This window comes from Cibotium barometz, chromosome 48 (genome assembly GCF_041138505.1).
Source record: "Cibotium barometz isolate CiBa-2024 chromosome 48, ASM4113850v1, whole genome shotgun sequence".
Lineage (NCBI taxonomy): Eukaryota > Viridiplantae > Streptophyta > Polypodiopsida > Cyatheales > Cibotiaceae > Cibotium > Cibotium barometz.
In genome coordinates, this window is record NC_141093.1 from 13,850,198 (window position 1) to 13,870,248 (window position 20,051).

The 20,051-nt window shown below is 47.8% G+C and overlaps 1 protein-coding gene across 1 annotated transcript in view; it reads right to left on the bottom strand.

Moving 5' to 3' along the window:
* Window positions 1-441: 441 nt before the first annotated feature.
* Window positions 442-20,051, bottom strand: part of LOC147610837 (pentatricopeptide repeat-containing protein At4g35850, mitochondrial-like) — a 52,523-nt gene continuing 32,913 nt past the window's right edge. Inside the window, exon 8 of the mRNA XM_086785300.1 lies at window positions 442-546. Within this exon, the coding sequence (XP_086641426.1) occupies window positions 442-546 (105 nt within the window). The remainder of the gene's footprint in view (window positions 547-20,051) is intronic.

A 20,051-nucleotide genomic window follows, 5' to 3' on the forward strand; every position in this document is an offset into this window, starting at 1 on the left:
CAAAGAGAACTGGAGCCAAACCCTAGAAAAATCAAAATTCCAGACACAGTGTTTCCTACGCAAGTTCAGCCTCACAGGAGCCATAAACCGTTAGCTATACCTAGCATCATTCGAGAAGAAAGTGAGGATAGGACATCAGGAAGAGGGCAACCACCCTTCTTGCTTGAAAGAATGTTTAGTGAGGGAATGCCAGACCCCATCGAAGAGGAAGTGATCACCAGTCCCTAGTCAAGGGGCGATATCTCGAAAAGTACCGTTGAATGTGTCCAAGCTAATGGATTTCATGTCTTGTGAAATCAGAACCACGATCATATCCAAGTTATACGGAGATCCTGAGTTATTCTTAGCTTTTCGGGCATTTCTCAATGGAGAACTAAAGGCGGGGTTACCACAATTTGCAAATATGTATACTAAAAACACAATGTTTCCCATGCAACACCACTAACAAGGCCATGAGAGAAGGACCTGTACCTTAGAATTTGAGCCACAGAACAGAATCGGCTGAAAGCCATCTTGTCTCAGCATTTCTACAACACTCCTTAGGGCCTGCATATGCACCAAATTCAACACGGTCAACTACACAAATATATGAATCAATACAACAATGACCAGGCTTTCAGTTTCCACACTGTAGGCAGTGGAGAATTATTTTGGTTAACAGAAATGAGAGGGTTGTCAGAATCCATTGCAAGGAATGAGGCAAGGCTCCTACCAGTAATTTTTCGAGAGAGAGAGAGAAAGAAAGAAAGAAAGAAAGAAAGATTTTATTAACGTCTTCCAAAAGACCGAACTCGGCCTATGAGACAAATCGGAGTACCTGTATGGGGTGTCCTCTGTCATCCTAACAAAATGAAAAAGTACTGAATAAAAAAGCTGAATCTGGGTGTGCGGGGGATGGAGCTCTACTACTAGGAGAATGCTCTACTACTAGGAGAATGCAAAGCTAAATGCATGGAGTATACAATCATGATATGCAACCTAGCTAGCTCCATCCTGTACCATACTGGGGGTATAAAATGGTATACATCAGTGAAGGGGGTGTCCACAGCTCCCTGAAGAACATGCCTGGGTGTGCTCTGAAGCAAGCCAGTCGCTCCGCACCCTCTCTGTGAAACTGAGCTCTGATCTCTGTCATCTCTCTCTGGTATAGGCGTGGTGTCCGAAAGCCAGGTGTCCTCTGTCTCCTGCGGGCTCTAAGTGTCTCTGCTCTCTGGAGAGTAATTCCCTGCCGTGTAGGGGCTGGGAGTGGGATGGATCTCTGAAAAAATGAGTAATCTGTGTCTGTCGCCTCCCCTCTGGAGCTATCTGAGCCTGTAATAATGTCTCTCTGTGGCGCTGTATGTCTAGAATGTATCTCCCCAGAATGCGCTCGTCTGCTGCCTCAAAGATCTGGCGTAGGGAATGTGGCTCTCTGCATAAAATGGGATATCTCTCTCTGATGGCTGTATATGCTCTGCATCTGCATACATAATGCTCCTCACTCTCCACCTCCTCTCTGCACAATCTGCATACCCTCTCCTCTCGGGGGATCCGTGTTGCTCTGCCAGTCTCAATCTCCAATCGGTGTGATGAAACTCTGAGCTGACCAATAGCCACTCGGGAGCCGTGTGGTAAAAAGCCCTCCATGTATCTAGGCCTCTCTATAAATCCATCATCAGTGATACTCATGAAGTGATCTCTGTAGTATAGCATCTTCGGTGGAAGAGGCTGTGTAGGCGATATCCATGTCTCTCGTGTATAGAGCTGCCATAGATCCTGTCTCAATACTCTGTTCCTCTCACTATGAGAGAGACGGATATGTGGTGCATCCCTGTCATACTGGAATGGTGGTAGATGATCCATGTCTAGGCCATGCTGTGAGAACCAATGTGTGACCTGTGCATACCATGATCCTCTGTCTCCTGCCTCAGCCAACTGTCTAGATGCCTCAAAAGCTCTGTATGATAATCTGTCCTGTGGCATCTCTCTGAATCTGTCTAGCAGGCATATAGTCTGAAATATGGCCACCATCATAGGAGGCGCAGCAAACTCTGCACGGATAATGTCATGAGGTACTGACCGTTTGCTGCGTATCATGCGTGCCATCATGAGGGCCTGTGGTCTCTCTATCTGTGTCCACCAATGGGTAGCAAGGCCTAGCGCCCATACTGCTGCTCCATACATCAATGCCGGTGTGACTAATGTGTCAAATAGCCACCCCTTCGTCTGGGGCTCCTGAAAATGCGCCTAGTGGCACTGTCTCTCTAGCATAGCCAATGCTGCACATCCCCTTGTCAATCTAGCTCTGGCTGCTGAACCCATGGTGAAGCGTGTGGCTGCTGCAGAGAAGGTAACCCCTAGGTACACGTATGATGTCACCACCTCCACCTGGCATCCTGCGAGAGTGAATGTCAGCTGACTCCTGCCCTGTCTCGATGTATGAAAGACCATAACCTTGGTTTTCCCAAGGTTCACAGTAAGACCTCTCTGTGTGCAGAAATCATCGAGTGCATGTAGATGCTGCTGTAGACCACCTGGAGACTCAGACACTAATACAATATCATCAGCATAGAGCATAATATGTACTGAGGTACCTGCTAAATCAACTCCATCTCCGCCTCCCCGTGTAATGAAGTCAGCCACCTCATCAATGTATAACCCAAATAGCGTGGGGGAAAGTGGGCATCCTTGCTTCACACCAATGGTGCTAGCAATAGTCTCGGACATACCTCCTGGACATCTGACTCGCCCAAAAACCTGCTCATATAATGCATAGATGCCCCATGTCATATCTGCTGGTATGCCAAGAGACTGCAGGCGCTAAAAGAGCCTCTCTCGTGGCACTGTGTCAAATGCCTTGCAGAAATCCACAAAGCAGCAATAGAGCTTTCTCTTCCTCACTCTGGCCTGATCAATCATACATCTCAAAGTGAATACATGGTCAGTGGTAGAGAAAGCTCTCCTGAAGCCTGCCTGCCTTGATGAGCGTAAACCTGCTCGCTCAGCATATAAGCTAAGCTCTTGCTCCAGCACTGCACCATAGAGTTTGGCCAGCACGTGGCCAACCATAACCGTCCTGTAGTTGCTCGGATCGAGCATATCCTCTATTTTGTGAATCGGCACAATGGTGTGCAACGTCCACTCCGCAGGCAAACCCTCTGCTAGTGCCCTGTTAAACACGTGTGTAAGAAAAGGAGCTAAAGAATCTACTCCATATATGAGATGCTCACCCTGCAGGCCCATATGGTCGGCGGCCCGTCCATGCTGTAGGCGGCGGATAGCTTCCTGTACCATCGAGTGGGTAAAGAAGCTAGCTGTGGTAGGTCGAGGCTCCTGTGGCTAAGGTATAGGTGGCTGCTGTGGGGCATGGTATAGACCCTCTGCATATGTGTGCCATGTCTGTGGGTCTGCAATAGGTGTCGGGGTCCGGGGCTCTCTGAAGTGCCGCCATGAGACAGGGCTATCTCTACTCATGAAGAAATGAAAGATCTCTAGCTCCTGTATCTCTGCGAAGGCCCGCCTTTTGCGGCGAGTAAGTCTCCTCATCTCTCTCCTCGACTCCTGCTCTGTGATGGCTCCCAAGGCTCTCTGTATGCGGAGCCGTGAGTATAGGGCTCTGCACTCGTCATCATCTGTTCTGGGGCATAGTCCCAGGTCTCGCAGGCTCTCCTGAGTGTACACGATGTGGGAAGCTCTGTAATGCAGCCGTGTGTAGGAGTGATGCCAGCTGGGCTGTAATGGTATCCATAGATGCCAGGGGATCCATGAGTAGGAGCCCATCCTCTACTCTGCCAGTGTATATGTCTGCCATGTCATGTGTGAAGTAGATGGTAGTGCGTGGCGTCGGTATGTGGGGGGCTGGTGATACTGGTGATCCGGCTAGTGAAAATGCCAAGTATGTATGATCTGCCTCAATAGGACGAGGTGGAATGGAGAATGAGGTGACAAGCTGTGATGCCTCCAAAGACCCCATAATGTAGTCTACCACCGTGCCTCCGGTCCGTGTATGACCCCCATGTGGGAAGCATGTCAGCCCTCCTGATCCCGGCCACTGTAGCATCCCGTTATAAATAACGAGATGATGCCTGGCTCCCAACTCTAGTAAGTGGTCCCCATAATGTCCTCTGTCTGGTCCAGTGTCCTCTGATGCCCGACTAGCCCCTATCTCCTCTGGATCCACAGGGTGGAGGATCTCCATGTCATCATAGTCATACACCTCACACTGTCTGCTCTGTGTGTGGGCATTGAAGTCGCCCGTAAGAAATACTTCCCCTAGTGTAGAAAAGATATATTAACGTCTACGGAAGGCCAGGTTGGCCTATGAGACAAATCTGCATACAACAAGTCCATGTCCTGAGTATCATGGAAAGAAAAACTGAAACGAAAAGCTAATCCTAGTCATATGCAACTCACTATGCAGTCACTGTCTAGCATGTTATAGATGTGCAATCCTGATAAGTGGTATACTACTAATTCCACCCAGTGGAGATGGTGGGGTGTAGTACATCATACATGGGGCATGGGGCGAGGAGGACTCTCACATCTGTTGTGCCCTGGTGTAGCCTCTGGACTCTCTCCTCCATAGCTCTGCGGTAACGTGCCTCGATCTAGGTAAACTGGGCCTAATGGAGTAGTGGTGGTCTACGTCCGGGTAGTCCTGGTCTCCTGGTAGCTCGCGGCGGTGCCCGGGGGACTAGGGCCTTTGACACACTTGTTGATACCATCAATGCATATTAAAACATTTAAACATGGCCACGGCCTTAACACATATCCATCATCACTTTGCATAAAACATAAAGCTGGACAAAACATCCACAAATGCTGAAAATGGAGCTTGCACATGTGACACCACATAGAGGCTGGAATGGGCCAACCCCCCCCTTGGAGTACTTTATTACCCAAGGAGAATAATATCATGTACAAGCTTTGAGGGCCTTACTCTCCCCACGGGAGATGCCGGATTATCCATATACAAATGCCATAACACAGCCCAACACGAGGCTACCAAGCCGGAACACAGGCTGTAGAAATGCCGAGCCAACAATATAATCCATATACCTCCGTGTGGGTACTAATTCTTCCCCAAAAACCACGGGTCTTCATGCAATAGAGCTGGTACACCAGGTTCAGCTCTCCATTCAGCCGGTACAATAGGTACAGTGGCTGGTATAGTAGGTACAATGGCTGGTACAGCCGGTACAAGGGATGGTACAACCAAAACAGTGGTTGGTACATCAGGTACAGTGGCTGGTACAGCATGTACAGCAAGTACAAGGGTTGGTATAGCCACTACAGTGGTTGGTATAGCATGTACAAGGGATGGTACAATCAATACAATGGATGGTACATCAAGTACAAGGGCTAGTACAACAAGTACAATGGCTAGAAATCATAATTAATGATTAAATACCCTTGCCTTAAGTATTTCTTCGCGATGGAAGCCTCCAAAACAGTCCCCAACAGCCGGTATTCTTCATAGGCAGCCTTTAAGAGAGAGAGAAAGAGAGTAGCCATCCTTAGGACAGCCTGTAACGGTGGCAAAGGCTAGTGTGCAGCAAGAGAGCCTCCATTAATGAAGAGAGAGGGCTCCAATTTATAGATTTGGGCCTCCAAAATCATGTCCCAAAATAAATGGGCAGGAATTCCATATGCTAGACACAGGCACAAGAGTCAATTGTGTCTCAATCATCAATATCAATGAGATAATCATATGCCAATGAAAATCACGAACCAGGTCCTAAGACACTTAAATAAGTGCCATGCACAAGAAACTAGTGCCTCGCACAGAAACATGTGCTATGCACACGCACAGAAACATGTGCTATGCACACAAACTGGTGCCATTCAAGAGCACAAACCATGGTGACAAAAAACCTGGTTCTCCATAGTTTTGGCAATCCTTTCTCCCAATCCCAACAGTTCCCATGTTCTCCCATACAATCCCAACTCTGATCAATAAGCATGGTGTGAAAACAATGAAACACTCACTCCACAATCGCAACATGAATCCACATGTATGGTGGAGTGTTCATTGAATTGCCCTCTCACAATCCCAACATGAATCCACATGCATGTTGAGATGAACAATGAACCTCTTGGCCTCTGTATGGGGAGACAGTGATTCTAATATGGCTTTTAAAAATTAAAAAAAATCCATGTCCCAAATAAATGGGCAAGACAAAATAGTCCCATAAGTCAAGATATCATAATCATGTCCCAAATAAATGGGCAAGACAAAATAGTCCCATAAGTCCAGATATCATAATCATGTCCCAAGTAAATGGGCGAGACAAATCAGTCACATAAGTCCAGATATCGTAATCCATGTCCCAAGTAAATGAGAGAGACAAAATAAGTCTCCTACCAACAAGACATCGGTCCACATGATCCTTGGCATAGACATAAGTCCCGTGCCAACCAGGTGTCATGTCCACTTTACCACTTGCACTCCGTGTTGGTACTTTGATCACACACCTTGGATGAGAGGTAGGCTCAAGTAACAAGATAAAACAATCACTCGCAGGCATAGATAGCCTGGTGTTCCATAAGCATTTCTGCTACACATAGTTTATAGACATTTCGGCCACCAATAGTTTGTAGGCATTTCGGCCACCAACTCACACTACCCTCTCAAGTGCCCATGTTCCCTTCCATCTGCTCTCTATTGTTCCACCCACATATGGTAGAAACAATCTTCAAGAGAGCACGTAGGACCTGAGAACACTACACACAGTATGTTGTGCTCAACACTACCCTCTGAAGTGCTCTCTATTGTTCCACCCACACATGATAGAAACAATCTTCAAGAGAGCACGTAGGACAAGAGAACACTACATAGAGTATGTGAACCATGAGTTTCATAAGTCCAATGCATCCCAAATAAAGGGAGCCAAAAAGAATAATCCATAAACCTGAGGATAGATCCAAATCCCTAGAAAATAAGTCCAGGAATCCATAGACCTGTATACCATAATCCTTGTATACCATAACTCTTACCACATACTCCGTGCTAACCACACACCTTCGAGTAGTGGTGGACTTTATCCATAAAAGCATCATATCCATGAGATATCCAAAGATTTCTTCTCTATAAACTCGGACAGATTCGTCCATAGAAATAACTTAGGAAGCCCAATATCTATATAAATCTCGTCCAAGAAAGAAATCTCCATAGATACAGTCCATCCCAATAAAGGGAGCCATAAACAATGTTTCCTTGAAACTATCTCAAGGCAAACGATAACACCTTTCTCCTTGCATGGCTGTACAAGGGTTAGTGAACATCAAAAATACTTCATAGTAAATAGCAAAAGCACCAACTTTGCAAACTTAAAGTATACTTAGCTTTTCTCTGCCAGGTTGGTCATGAAGCCAAAAGAAATATCTCGTCTCCATATCCTTCAGATATCCTGAGATATATCTCCATATAGGTTGCCAGTAAGCTTAATAATATAATCCACAATATCCATATGGAAAGAGTGCTAAACGTGTGCACATAAAGCCAACTCCATACTTCCAAGATAAATTTTGTGAATTCATAAATCCTTAGACCAAGCTATCTATTGCTCATGCTCTTGCTTCATAGGCTATGAAGTGGCTGGCCATGCTTAATAGCAATGATGGTAAGTGTGGCCCTCACTTGAGATCTTTTCTCTTCCTCATTGTTGATAGAAGGAAGCCTCCGCTTCCAAGGAAGCCTATGCTCTGATACCAATGTAACTCGCGGCGGTGCCCAGGAGACTAGGGCCTTTGACACACTTGTTGATACCATCAATGCATATTAAAACATTTAAACATGGCCACAGCCTTAACACATATCCATCATCACTTTGCATAAAACATAAAGCTGGACAAAACATCCACAAATGCTGAAAATGGAGCTTGCACATGTGACACCACATAGAGGCCGGAATGGGCCGACCCCCCCCTTGGAGTATTTTATTACCCAAGGAGAATAATATCATGTACAAGCTTTGAGGGCCTTACTCTCCCCTCAGGAGATGCCGGATTATCCATATACAAATGCCATAACACAACCCAACACGAGGCTACCAAGCCGGAACATAAGCTGTAGAAATGTCGAGCCAACAATATAATCCATATACCTTCGTGTGGGTACTGATTCTTCCCCAAAAACCATGGGTCTTCATGCAATAGAGCTGGTACAACAGTTCAGCTCTCCATTCGGCCGGTACGATAGGTACAGTGGCTGGTACAGTCGGTACAAGGGCTGGTACAGCCAAAAAAGTGGCTAGTCTAGCGAGAACAGTGGCTGATACAGCTGCTATAGTAGCTGGTACAGCCAATACAGTGGCTGGTACAGCACGTACAAGGGCTTGTACAGCCAGTACAATGGATGGTACAGCAAGTACAAGGACTGGTACAACAAGTACAATGGCTAGAAATCATAATAAATGATCAAATACCCTTGCCTTAAGTATTTCTTCGCGATGGAAGCCTCCAAAAAAACAGTCCCCAACAGCCAGTATTCTTCATGGGCAGCCTTCAAGAGAAAGAAAGAAAGATATATTAAGCGTCTACTAAAGACCCAATGGGCCTATGAGACCAAAGTGGTACAATAATGTCCATGGCATATCTCATCATGGAATGGAAAATAAAACAGAATGAAAACATAAATATAGCTATCTCACTGGTGTGATACAAAAATGTCCAAGGAAACTCGTCATGGAAAACTAAGAACATAAAAACATGGGAGCAACATCAGCTCCGGGTAGATGGTATACCACTCTCCAAAATGTCAAGCATGGGGTTGACAAGTATGGCCGAGAGGTCTCCCTCCGCTATGTCACGTGGAAAGGTAGCTCGATGGCGGTGGAGCATGTCCTGGATCTGGAGCTGATGAGGTCATCGTGGCCGACGGGGGGCAGCCTGTAATGGTGGCAAAGGCTAGTGTGCAACAAGAGAGCCTCGATTAATGAAGAGAGAGGGCTCCAATTTATAGATTTGGGCCTCCCATGAGCTAAAATGGCAAGAGAAGGCTACAATGACAAGTGGAGAGCCACACAATAGTTGAAGTGACAAGTGTGAGGCCACTTGTCTCACTTTGATCCACTTTCTAACAAGTGTCAGGCCACTTATCTCACTTTGGTCCACTTTCTTGCCACATGTCCCAATCTAAGAGATGGGTCCTTCCATAAACTTTATCGCTAAAAATATCCCAACTCGTAGACATTCTGTCATAGGCACTTTACCAACTCTTGGTATCTGCTCAATTCAAGACAGAATTTCCATCGAAGTCAGAATTTCCATCGAAGTCAGACCAAAAATAGCAACTCTCCTAAATTTTAGGAGTGTGGTCCTTTGTATTCTAGGATAATCCCCTATTCCCAAAGCTTGTACTTTCCAAATATTTAGACATCCTGGAGTCCACCATACCCCTTTCATACTGGGAAATGTCAAGGCTGGTGACATCTCTATAGTGTGAGCCCTCGTCGAGAGGTAGACGATACAGGGGGAGGGGGATGTGGCTCATTGATAGGCCTAAAGAAGCTGATGATCTATGGTGGCTGGGATCTCTGGCTCTGCACCTGTAGAAGCCTCTCTCAATGTCGGTGTAGCTCAAGGAGGAAAAGGCCTAGGCATCTCTGATCACGATACTCCATCACCCGGCGAAGTGGGCCAAAACCCTCTCTGGTATCTCCCTTTGATCTCATAATATACAGGGCATCTGCATATGTAATGCTCCTTTGACTTTACCTCTTTGTGGCATAATTTGCATACTCTGTCCTCTCTAGGGGTCTGTGTTGCTCTCCCTACCTCAATCTCCAAAGTGTGAGAGGAAACTCTGATCTGACCAATAGTCACCCTCATAGCATGAGACATGTGTACATCCATGTAGCTTGGGCGTCTGACCAATCCATTCTCTGTGAATCTGAGGAAATGATCACTGTAGTACATCTTGAAGGGAAGGGGACCCGACCAAGTCTCCCCGGTGTGCATCTGCATCAAATCATGTCTCAAAACTCTATTCCTCTCCTCTCGGGAGAGTGTAAAGTATGGGGAGTCCTCATCATTACTGGAAGGGCGGTAATCTATCCATGTCGAGGCCATGTGCTGAGAACCACTCATCTACTGCAGCATACCATGATGGGTGATGGCTCTTTGTGGCAATAGTCTGTGAGGACTCCATGGCTAAGCGGGGTAGTCTCTCTGGACCCATGGCTCTCATGCGTCTGATGTAGGCTATGGTCTGAAATAGAGCCTCTACCATCACGGGGGGGGCACTGCAAGCTCTGCTCTCACAATCTCATGTGGTACTAATGGTTTGCTGCAAATCATCATGGAGATCATGAGGGTCTGCAGTCTCTCCATCCGACCCCAATCATATGTGGAGAGCCACAGGATCCTGCATGCTTCCTTGGTATCTCTGGGTCACCGCGTGACCCCAAGGTCACTTATATAGTACCTGGCTATTATTGGCCCTTGCTTTATTTATTAGCTTTCCCGTTTTATTTATAAGCTTTTAGCCATTATTAGCCCTAGGCTATTAACTATAAGCTTTCAGCCAATCTAGACCTCATATTGCTAGTGCCCTTAGTGCACATGTGAACCCTCCAGGTCCCCACGCCCTAGCTAAGCCTTAACCCTAATCCTCGGTTAACTCTATTTGGGTTAGCACATGCCCCTGGCCCTAATCCGAGGCCTGTCGAGATGTAACGTACTTTCCCCCTTTTGTTCAATTCACATCCTTGTAAGGAGACAAGCCTATGTAAGCAAATCCTCGGATCCAGACATCCGTCCATCTACTCAAGACTACTGTTATTGCATGCACGGAAGCCTTGTTGTACTGACCCACAGCCCTAAGCTTGATTAAGAACATTGATACTAATTAATGAGATAAGACAGAGGAGAGAAGAAGAAGAGAGAGTATTTGGTGTCAGGGTTTTCATGTATTAATATGGTACAAAAAGGTAGCTGGATGCTTGTACATGGTTTAGGGCTATGGTCGGCCCCATAGGGATGACCTAGGCCCCTTCTACATGATTTATGCTGATTTCTAATGAATGAATGAAGAACTACTTGATTGCCCAATGCTGAATTATGAAGTATGCTTATATATGTGTGTGGGGCTGCAGACGGCCAGCTGTCCCTGCTGTCGGCCAGCCATGCTGGACAAATAATCACTTTTGCTTCTCTTTAATGCTGCGCTTATGCTTGATGTGATGCCACCTGCTGGCCCTTATGCTGAGAATAGCCGACTGGCTGCCAAGGACCTATACTGGCTGCTGTGGCTGCTGCCGACAGGGTTCCTTGCCCAATTGTGATGATGATGATGTTGATGCAGCTGAAACTGATGATCATGCTGATGGTTCTGATGCTAATGATTACGATGATAATGAAGATGATGGTTCTAATGCTAGTGCTGATGATGATGCTTCTGATGGTGACCTAAATGCTTATGCTTGCACTAATCATCAGGGATTAAGCCAGTTCATGCTGAAGATTAGCCATGGCACAGGGATGCATGTGACAACTGCCTCTTACCTAAGCCACTGTAAGACTGCTTTGTAGATCGTGCTACAAAGATCCAATTGCTTACTATCAATCCAACTCTCGTCCAAGAGCTGAATCTCAATAGGACATCTAGTCACAAAGTGCAACAAGCTCTACCGTAACAACCCTAGCACAGCCCAATAGCACAATTCAACGGTCATACCAAACGTCATCCTGCACATTAGTTGTAAGCAAACACTAGTCCACTAAAAGCACAACCAAGTACTAGTGCCATGTACTTCCAGTACAAGATCTCCCTTATCTAATCCTCATCTAAGACTAATGAAGATTCTGTTTTCACACATTACTAGATACTCAGACTTGAACGACGAGATGTTGGAGCTCGCCCCTTGTGCGCACCTTCCCTCCATCACCGTCACCCTCCGCTTCCTTGCCTTTGCGTCTTTCCCCGCCGCCTCTCTGGTGCATGGGTGGGAATTTCGACATGTTAAGAGTCGACAGAGGACAGACTCAAAGGTGCATGGCTACAGTTTCTGGCACGGAGTACTCGGCTTGGGAGGAGTTGATTTTGGCTTTGAGGGGACATCACAGGGCCCTTGGCATTTACCGGAGTTTGGACCCAACCCCGGGAGTGTGTTTTTCTCGAGATCGTACAGGCCCTAACCTAGGTCCTATCCAGATTAGACTGGTTTTATGTAGATGGGTGGGCTTGTGGACGTGGTGGCATAATTGGTAAACTGATCGGCACTACTTTCTCCGATCATGCACCCGTCATTCTATCCCTAGAGGACCCCTCGAGGCAAGATAGGCATTTGAGCACCCAGATCCGAGACAGCCTCATTAAGGGCTCCGAGGTATGCAACAAGATAGAGGAGATCTGGGAGAGTCTGGATTTTCACTCACGTTCAATCGCAAGCGCTTTGGACGCAGGCTTTAGCGAGATCAGCAGTTTATTACAAGAGGCAGCGTAGAGCAGATTGGCTGGCTTTTCAAAGCAGGAGAGGAGCCTCTGTCGAAGCCTAGCCTCCCTGCAACGGCTCCAAGAGAGTTCCCCAGATAGCCCGTGGATTGAGGCCCAATTGGCTGCAGCCCACATAGAGCTTAGTTCCATCGAGAAGCAGAGGGTGGAGTACAGATAGCATGCCAAAGCCTCCTTTTGGACCCAAGCAGGAGACATGGTCACCGGGGATTTCTTTGCGATAGCACGCCCACATAGGCAGAGGGATGGTATCCACAAGTTGCGAGGCTAGGATGGACCCATTGTTGCAAATCTCCCTGTGTGAGATATTGCCACAAATTTCTTTCACTCTCTCCTCACGAGTGCCCTGATATCCTCACAGGTGCTGGATACGCATAAGCGGGTTTGGTGGCATACGAGAGAGGTGATTCCTCCTGCTCTCCGGAACTTTCATGTTGACTCCCTTTACTGTAGAGGAGCTTGCAGAGGCTTTGACGGCACTCCTTGGGGGGGCAAATGCTTGGGAGAAGACGGGCTTCCGGTTTCCTAAATTCTCTGACATTGGGATCTCATGGAAGGCACTCTCTGACATTGGGATCTCATGGAAGGCACCTTCATAGTCGCCTTCAATGAGATTATGATCACGGGAGCCATGCCGGAGAGGCTATCAAAGGGATTGATCCATTCGATTCCCAAGGAGGGTGGTGGACAGATTGGAGATTCGGCAATGGAGGCCCATCACCCTCCTAGGGACCGCCTCAAAATTCTAGCCAAGGCCATCAGCCCGCGCCTGCAACCTTTCCTCCCCGATTTGATCCATGGCATGCAGATGGGTTTCGTCCAGGATCAGAGCATTCTGGACAACATCTTCACTTTCTGGGAGGCAACCGCTTCGGCCAGGTTGAGGCAGTAGGATCTTATTGTCCTCCTAGATTTTGAGAAAGCCTATCACAAAGTGGACTGGTGATTTCTCGAGGGGACAATGTGGCAGATGGGATTCCCTCAATTGTGGGTCCGAGTAGTTTCCGGGCGCTACTCAACTTCGCACAACCAGGTTCTCATTCGGCGAGCTAGAGGCAACAGATTTCCGCTTTCTTGCTCGGTCCGGCAAGGCTGTCCACTGGCACCTTATCTATTTTTGTTTGTTGCCGCAGCCATGAGTAGTTTTCTCTCCACTCAAGAAACAGGACTCCAGGGGCTATCTCTTCCCATCCGCGCAGGAGCTGCTTGATTCTTGAGTTCAACGATGACATAGCAACATATCTACCCGAACATAAGGGGAACCTCCAAAGATTCGCCGAGGCGATGGAGATCTTCTATCGTGCATCTGGAGCGTAGATCAACTAGCACAAGTCGTGTGGATTTTGGGTTGGCTCATCACCTGCCCCAACTTGGAGTTGGGTTGAGGCTTTTCATTGGATCCTGTGTGGCACTCCAGTTCATTATCTTAGATGCCAGGTGGGTATTAATATCTCCCCACAGCAACAGCTAGCCCCTCTTCTTCTAAGCATTCAGAAGAAGCTGTTATACTGGAGTTCAGCCAGGCTTTCCTTAGCTAGCCGGGTCATGGTGGTGAACCAGGTTCTTCTTGCAACCATGTGGTACATCACCTCCTACTAGGCCCTCTCCCAGGTTTGCATTGGTAAGGTTCAACGGTTGATCCGCAACTTTCTTTAGGCTAGCAGCAAGATGAGAGGCCCGCCCGGGCCAAGGTGGCCTCAAGAGTGATCATTCAATCATGACAAAGGGGGGGCCTGGGCATCATTGACCCCTCCATTCAAAGCCACACCCTTTTGGGCAAGTGGATAGTTCATGGCCTTCTTCCGAGCGATGAGCCCTGATAGGACTTCCTCTGGGGCTAGGATCTCTGCCTGCATCCTGATTTTGGGAGGCCCTTGGCCCCACAGTATGAGATGGATCTTCACGAAGATGTGGGTTCATGGCTTTAGCCCTGCTATTGAGGACAGATTTGCAGCCAATCTCTCACGTGCTTGGAATCATCTCATGCCTGCCCTTCAGCAATCTTCTCCAGTTGCATCCGAGGAGCATCTCTGACAGCCTCTGATCTAGGACCTTTGGTCCATTTGCCCAGTAGGCACATGCTCAGGGCTCGCCCACACGCATCATGGGGAGCATTGAGCATGGGTCCCACTCAGTCACTTGGAGACTGGCTTACATTCAGACAGCTGCCCCCAAAGGCCCAGGAGAGGAGCCTCACTAGGATATGGGGTAGGGACAGACTTAGCCTCGACATCGACTCTTCCATCCCCCCACAGTGGCTGGCCCCAATCCCAAACACTCCCCCCCCCCAACGTGGTTGGGAGTGTTCACTAGGCATGACATTCCTTTCGCTATCCATGGCGCAGATGAGAGCTCCGCTGACTCACCTTCTCTATCGGACCTGATGCATACCCCCCTATGGAGGATTTCAGGGGATGCACCTTGAAGAGGGTGAGGGTGATTGGTTTCCATGTGCATGAGTGGCACATAGACCCTCCACCGGCCAAGGTGGCAAGAGAGAGATTATGGCGTTTGTGGATTTGGGAGGGTCATCCTCTCTCACGCGCCTCCAGTGAGACCCAAGGGAGTGGACATGGCATGATCCAGATGACAATGAGGAGACTCCTGATACCCCTTCTTTGCCTAAGTCGCATGGCTGGGCCGCAGGATTCAGATGCCAGAGATTGAGGGAACTCCAGCAGCAACGGCAAGATATTGGCAGTCTCGAGGCCTCCCTCCTCAGTTTCTCTCAGATTTCTGGAAGAGGCCGTGGGATAGTTTTCGGTCGCGAAAGATCACACTGACATGTGCATGATCAATGCCATGTACCTTCTCAAGTGCTGATCCAGAGGACGCAACCAGATAAAGACTACGAACCAGCTAGGAGCACAAGAGGACAAAGGTGGATTCAGAGCAAGGCCTGGAGGAGCTTCATGACCATGCGTTAGGAGCCAGGACATGGGGTCGGCTGAACCAGCACTGGTCGGCTGAACCAGAGGAAGGCAGGAGCCGGTGCATGATGAGCAAGGGGAAAAACCCTGTCGGTTGCATGACTTGGTGTTGTCGGCTGTACCAGAGGGGGCAAGGCGGCTGCAGGCGCTCCAGAGGACAAGGCGGCAGTGGCGACTAAGGATCGAAGAAGACCACCAGTCGGGCAGCGCTGAAAAGGGGCATTTAAAGCATATAAGACTGGCCGACCAGCAGTCGGCCAGTACACCAAAGTGTCCAAGAGTACTATAAAAGGAAGAGTGTGCTCATTATTAGAATCATTCTCTCCCCTATGGAGTGGATCAAGTATTAGGCTAGATTTTTGTGATGTTCACCTTTATAAGGCAGCCTCTGGCTGTAGAACTAGAGTACCCTTTTTGTACTATATGAAATATACTGAATTTCCAGCACATCTCTCTCTCTCTACTCTCTCTCCATATCTGCGTTTTGCATCAGATGTTTTCCAGTAGTGTTTAGGGCTGAAAGAAGACTCCCATAGCTTCCGCGCGTTACACACACTCTTTCTGTGGCAGCTGGCATATCGGAGCCTGGTGGCTGGCACTTGCCTGGCCATAGGAGATGGGACAATAGTCTGTTCGAGGTGTGGCCATCCCCAGGAGTCCCACCGTCATTGTCTTTGGGATTGCCTGAAGGCTCGGCAAGTTTGGCAACAGATTCTCCGCATCCTCACTATGGACCCGGCCCCCTCCTGCACAATTACGTGGGGCACAGTTGCTTGGGCCACTAAGGCCAAAACCATCATGTCATATGAGGAGGGTGGTGGGGGACTAGCCCTTCATGTCTCTCACCTTCGTATTTATGCAGTGCCAATCGCAGCTCCATCCACTAGTCACCAGACTCCAACAGGTTCTAGCCAGAGATGGAAGATTTGCAAGCAATATTGCAACAAGGCACATTTGGAGAGCTCAATGCAGCAAAGCCAACGAGGGCACCCTCACCCCGCCAATTGTGTCCATATGGAGCATCTGACTCGATATCATTCATACCATCCGTGGACAGTGGGGGAAGCTTCAAGGTGGCTCTGACCGCATGCAGAAGCGCTGGGAAGCCTTCTTGAGGATCTGGCATCACAGTCCCTTTCTCATTAACAATGGTGGTGAGTCCACTTGGCACTATAGCCCACCTATGTATTGTTTGCCCCTCCCCCCATTGTATGAGATAGCCTTCTCCTCCTAGAGTGGCCAGCCGGAGGAGAAGAGCATCCTCCCCCCTTTTTATGTTTCTCGACTCTCGCTTCCCCATGTGGAGCCAAGTTTGTACTTAGACATTATTGGTGTTTTTCTTGGTAACTAATAGAAGGATCTCTTTCCTGGGGGGGGGGGGGGGGGGGGAACTAGTAGATACTCACGTCTACTTCAGGGCAAGCATAATACTCCCCATCAACGTCTGCATATGTCCCATGTCCTCGAAAAGCTTGAAGACAACATACGGCTAACAGCCACTTTCACCCCACCAAAGTGGGATGAGCCAAAGGTCCACGCAATCCCATCAACGGAAGACATTTAGTCTAAGATGAAGAAGTTCCAAAGTTGTCATCTCATATGTACAATTTTGAGGCTCCCTCATGCATCAATATCATTTGGCCATCACGAGAGAGTGTGTGAATCATAAAACTTGCCACCCTACGAGTGACATGCCAATGCTCAGACAACCAAGAAAGTCCCTTATCTTGTTGTCACTCATAATCAGGCACTACCCCTCACAATCACCAAAGGTAAACAATGCCAAAGCAAAGTGTGTCCCAATAAACCCCCAAAGCCCTGAGAGATTCTACATGAGAACACGTCCCAAAGCATAGAGTTTCCAAGACAAGTAACCGCAAAGCCTTGAGAGATTCTACATGAGAACACACTGTGGCGTCCCATAGCACCAAAGCACACCCCACATAAAACCCCCGTTAAGCATGATCATGGGTGGAATGGCCAACTCTTTCCTCCCTACAATCTAGCATTGAAGCAACTGAATTCCCCTCTGAACTCCAAGGTCAACTTGAGGATTAATCCAAACCATGCAAAGTCAAGGATGAAAGATACAACCATGTTCACACCCCAATCCATGTTCCTAGCTCCTGTAGTCACAGCTCCGTTGGCTATCTATAAGCCATACGTAAATCTCCACCCAAGCATCCTAGATTATGACCATCACCACAAGACGGCCTAACATCTTGGATTAAGTGAACACCCAACAAGACTACCTCCACAACCTGCCACACAATGGCTATCCGGATAACACAAAAGGGTTCATGGTAAAGCCTCGTATCCATTCCCTTTTCCACACTTAAGAGCATGCAACTAAATAGATTCCACACTTATAAAAAGAAACAAGAGCATGCAACTAAATAGGTTCTGCAGCGCTCTGCCCATGCACTACTCCGTTACCCGGTCTAAGCCTATTGCGCACTTGTTGCATGCCCTGCACATGCTGCCCGAGTACTCTTTCTCTAGCCACCTCCAAGCCCAGCAAGCAAGTCTGGTAGAGGATCCTATGCATTTTCACTATGGATCGGGCTCCGGCCCGTATTGTCACGTGAGGCACTGTTGCTTGGGCCACTAAGACCACGATCATCATGCCATGCGAGGAGGAAGGTGGGGGACTAGCCCTTCAGGTCTCTCACCTTCATATTTCTATTGTGCCAATTCCAACTTTGCCTACTGGTTGTTGGACCCCACGTTCTTGCCAGAGATGGGAGATCTGCAGCAGTATAGCCACGTGGCATATCGGTAGAAGCGATGCAGCAAAGCCATAGAAGGCACCCTCACCCCGCCAACGGGGTTTATCCAAAGCATCTGGCCCGATATCATTCATACCCTCCGTGGTCAGTGGGGGCAGCTTCAAGGTGGCTCAGACCACATGAGGAAGCATTGGGAGGCCTTCCTCAAGATCTAGCGGCACAGTCCCTTTCTTACAGATAGAGGTGGCAAGCCCACTTGGCATTACAGACCACCTGTGTGATTATTTTCTCCTCCCCCCATTGTATGAGATAGCCTTCTCCTCCTAGAGCGGCCAACCAGAGGAGAAGTGCATCCTCCCTTTGATCATCTTGACTAGCGTTTCCCTCTCAAGACGGATTTGTACTTAGCCATTTTGGTTGTTTTTTGGTAACTAATAGAAGGATCTTTTTCCCTTGGGAAAAAAAAAAAAAAAAAAAAGAGGGAGCATGTCCTAAGCTCTCTACAAGGTATTTGGGCCCTTCAAAGTGATCAAGAAGACCGCCAGAGAAAATAGTCTTCCACGAGGAGAGAAAACTAGCACGTGATATCTTGTTTAAAAACTACCTTCCTATTGATGGTAAATGGGTTGATGAAGAATACTTCTCCGACTATCCACAAGTTCTTCAGGCATACCACAACGCTTTTCAGTCGAGGACAATTGTTTAGAAGCCAACAGTCCTCTTCAATTTCTCGTGCCCATGTGTAGCCAATTTGTGGATCCGAGTGTCTAGGATCCCAATTTTTCACACCTGCTTACAGCCAGTGTGTGGATCTGAGTGCCCAAGATACTAGTCCGGAGTGCCCAGGATCCTAGTTCCGCGCTTTCTGATGTGCTAGACTTGTGCCCGAAAATGCCAATGCTGTACTTGTTCCATGACCGGGAGATGTGCTCATTATAAAGTGCACATGCACACATGTTTGTATGACCGGGAGATGTGCTCATAATAAAGTGCACACATGTTTGCATGTTTAAAATTGTTTCCACGTGAACTATTTTCGTATGTTTGCCTACTATGAATGTCCAGTTCACGGGCCTAGGACGCGCCTACCCGTGAACCATGCAAATGCCCTATATTCTGATGTGTTTTGTGGGTTGTGTGAACAGGTGGTAAGTGCACTCAAAACTCTTGTATTAATTTATAAAAATGTTTTGTATCGTTTTTAACCTTTGTAGGTTCACACTCCTTAAAAATTGAGTGGACAATTTATTAAAGTGCTAGGGGTCCAACTCGTTAAAAATTGAGTGGATAATTTATTGAAGTGCTAGGGGTCCAACTTGGTGGGCACCTTCTTGCTGGCAACGTGTGTAGGATGGGCACCCCATAAGTGAGGGGTGACCACCCATGTGGCAAATGGTTGGTGTGGACAACTAAAACTCATGCACCACTCATTTCACCCTCTCCAGCAAGAAAATCGTCATTCTCTTGCGTACCTACCTCCATACCTCGGCTCAATCTGATTGAGTCCGCAGCGTCTACCGTTCCACCATATCCCCCACTTTGGGCCCCAACAAACTGAGATAACAATTGAGGTGTTCCGAGTGAGAGCTGTATGACGAAAGATTGCCATGTACGGTTTGGAGGGCAGCATTTCAGATTTCAGCTTTGTTTATGTTTTGTGTTGTTTCCATTTCATTAAGTGTTTGAGTGATTGTTACTTACAAGACCATGCCCAATACGTGCTCACACCCAGCAGGGTAAATTACACCAGGTTTCGAAGGGGAGTAGTGGCCGTCGGTGCGAGAGCGGAGCCACTCCAAATAAACTCAGATGTGGGCTGAGAGGTGTATCCACCCCTCCCCCAACTGCTATCTGGCCTCCTTCTGCAGCAACCTCCTCTAAGTGGAACTGTCTATAGACTTCTTGCTCCGTTGTGAAGCTGAGATGGAGGTAGATGAAGAGGTGGAGCCTCCACCTTGG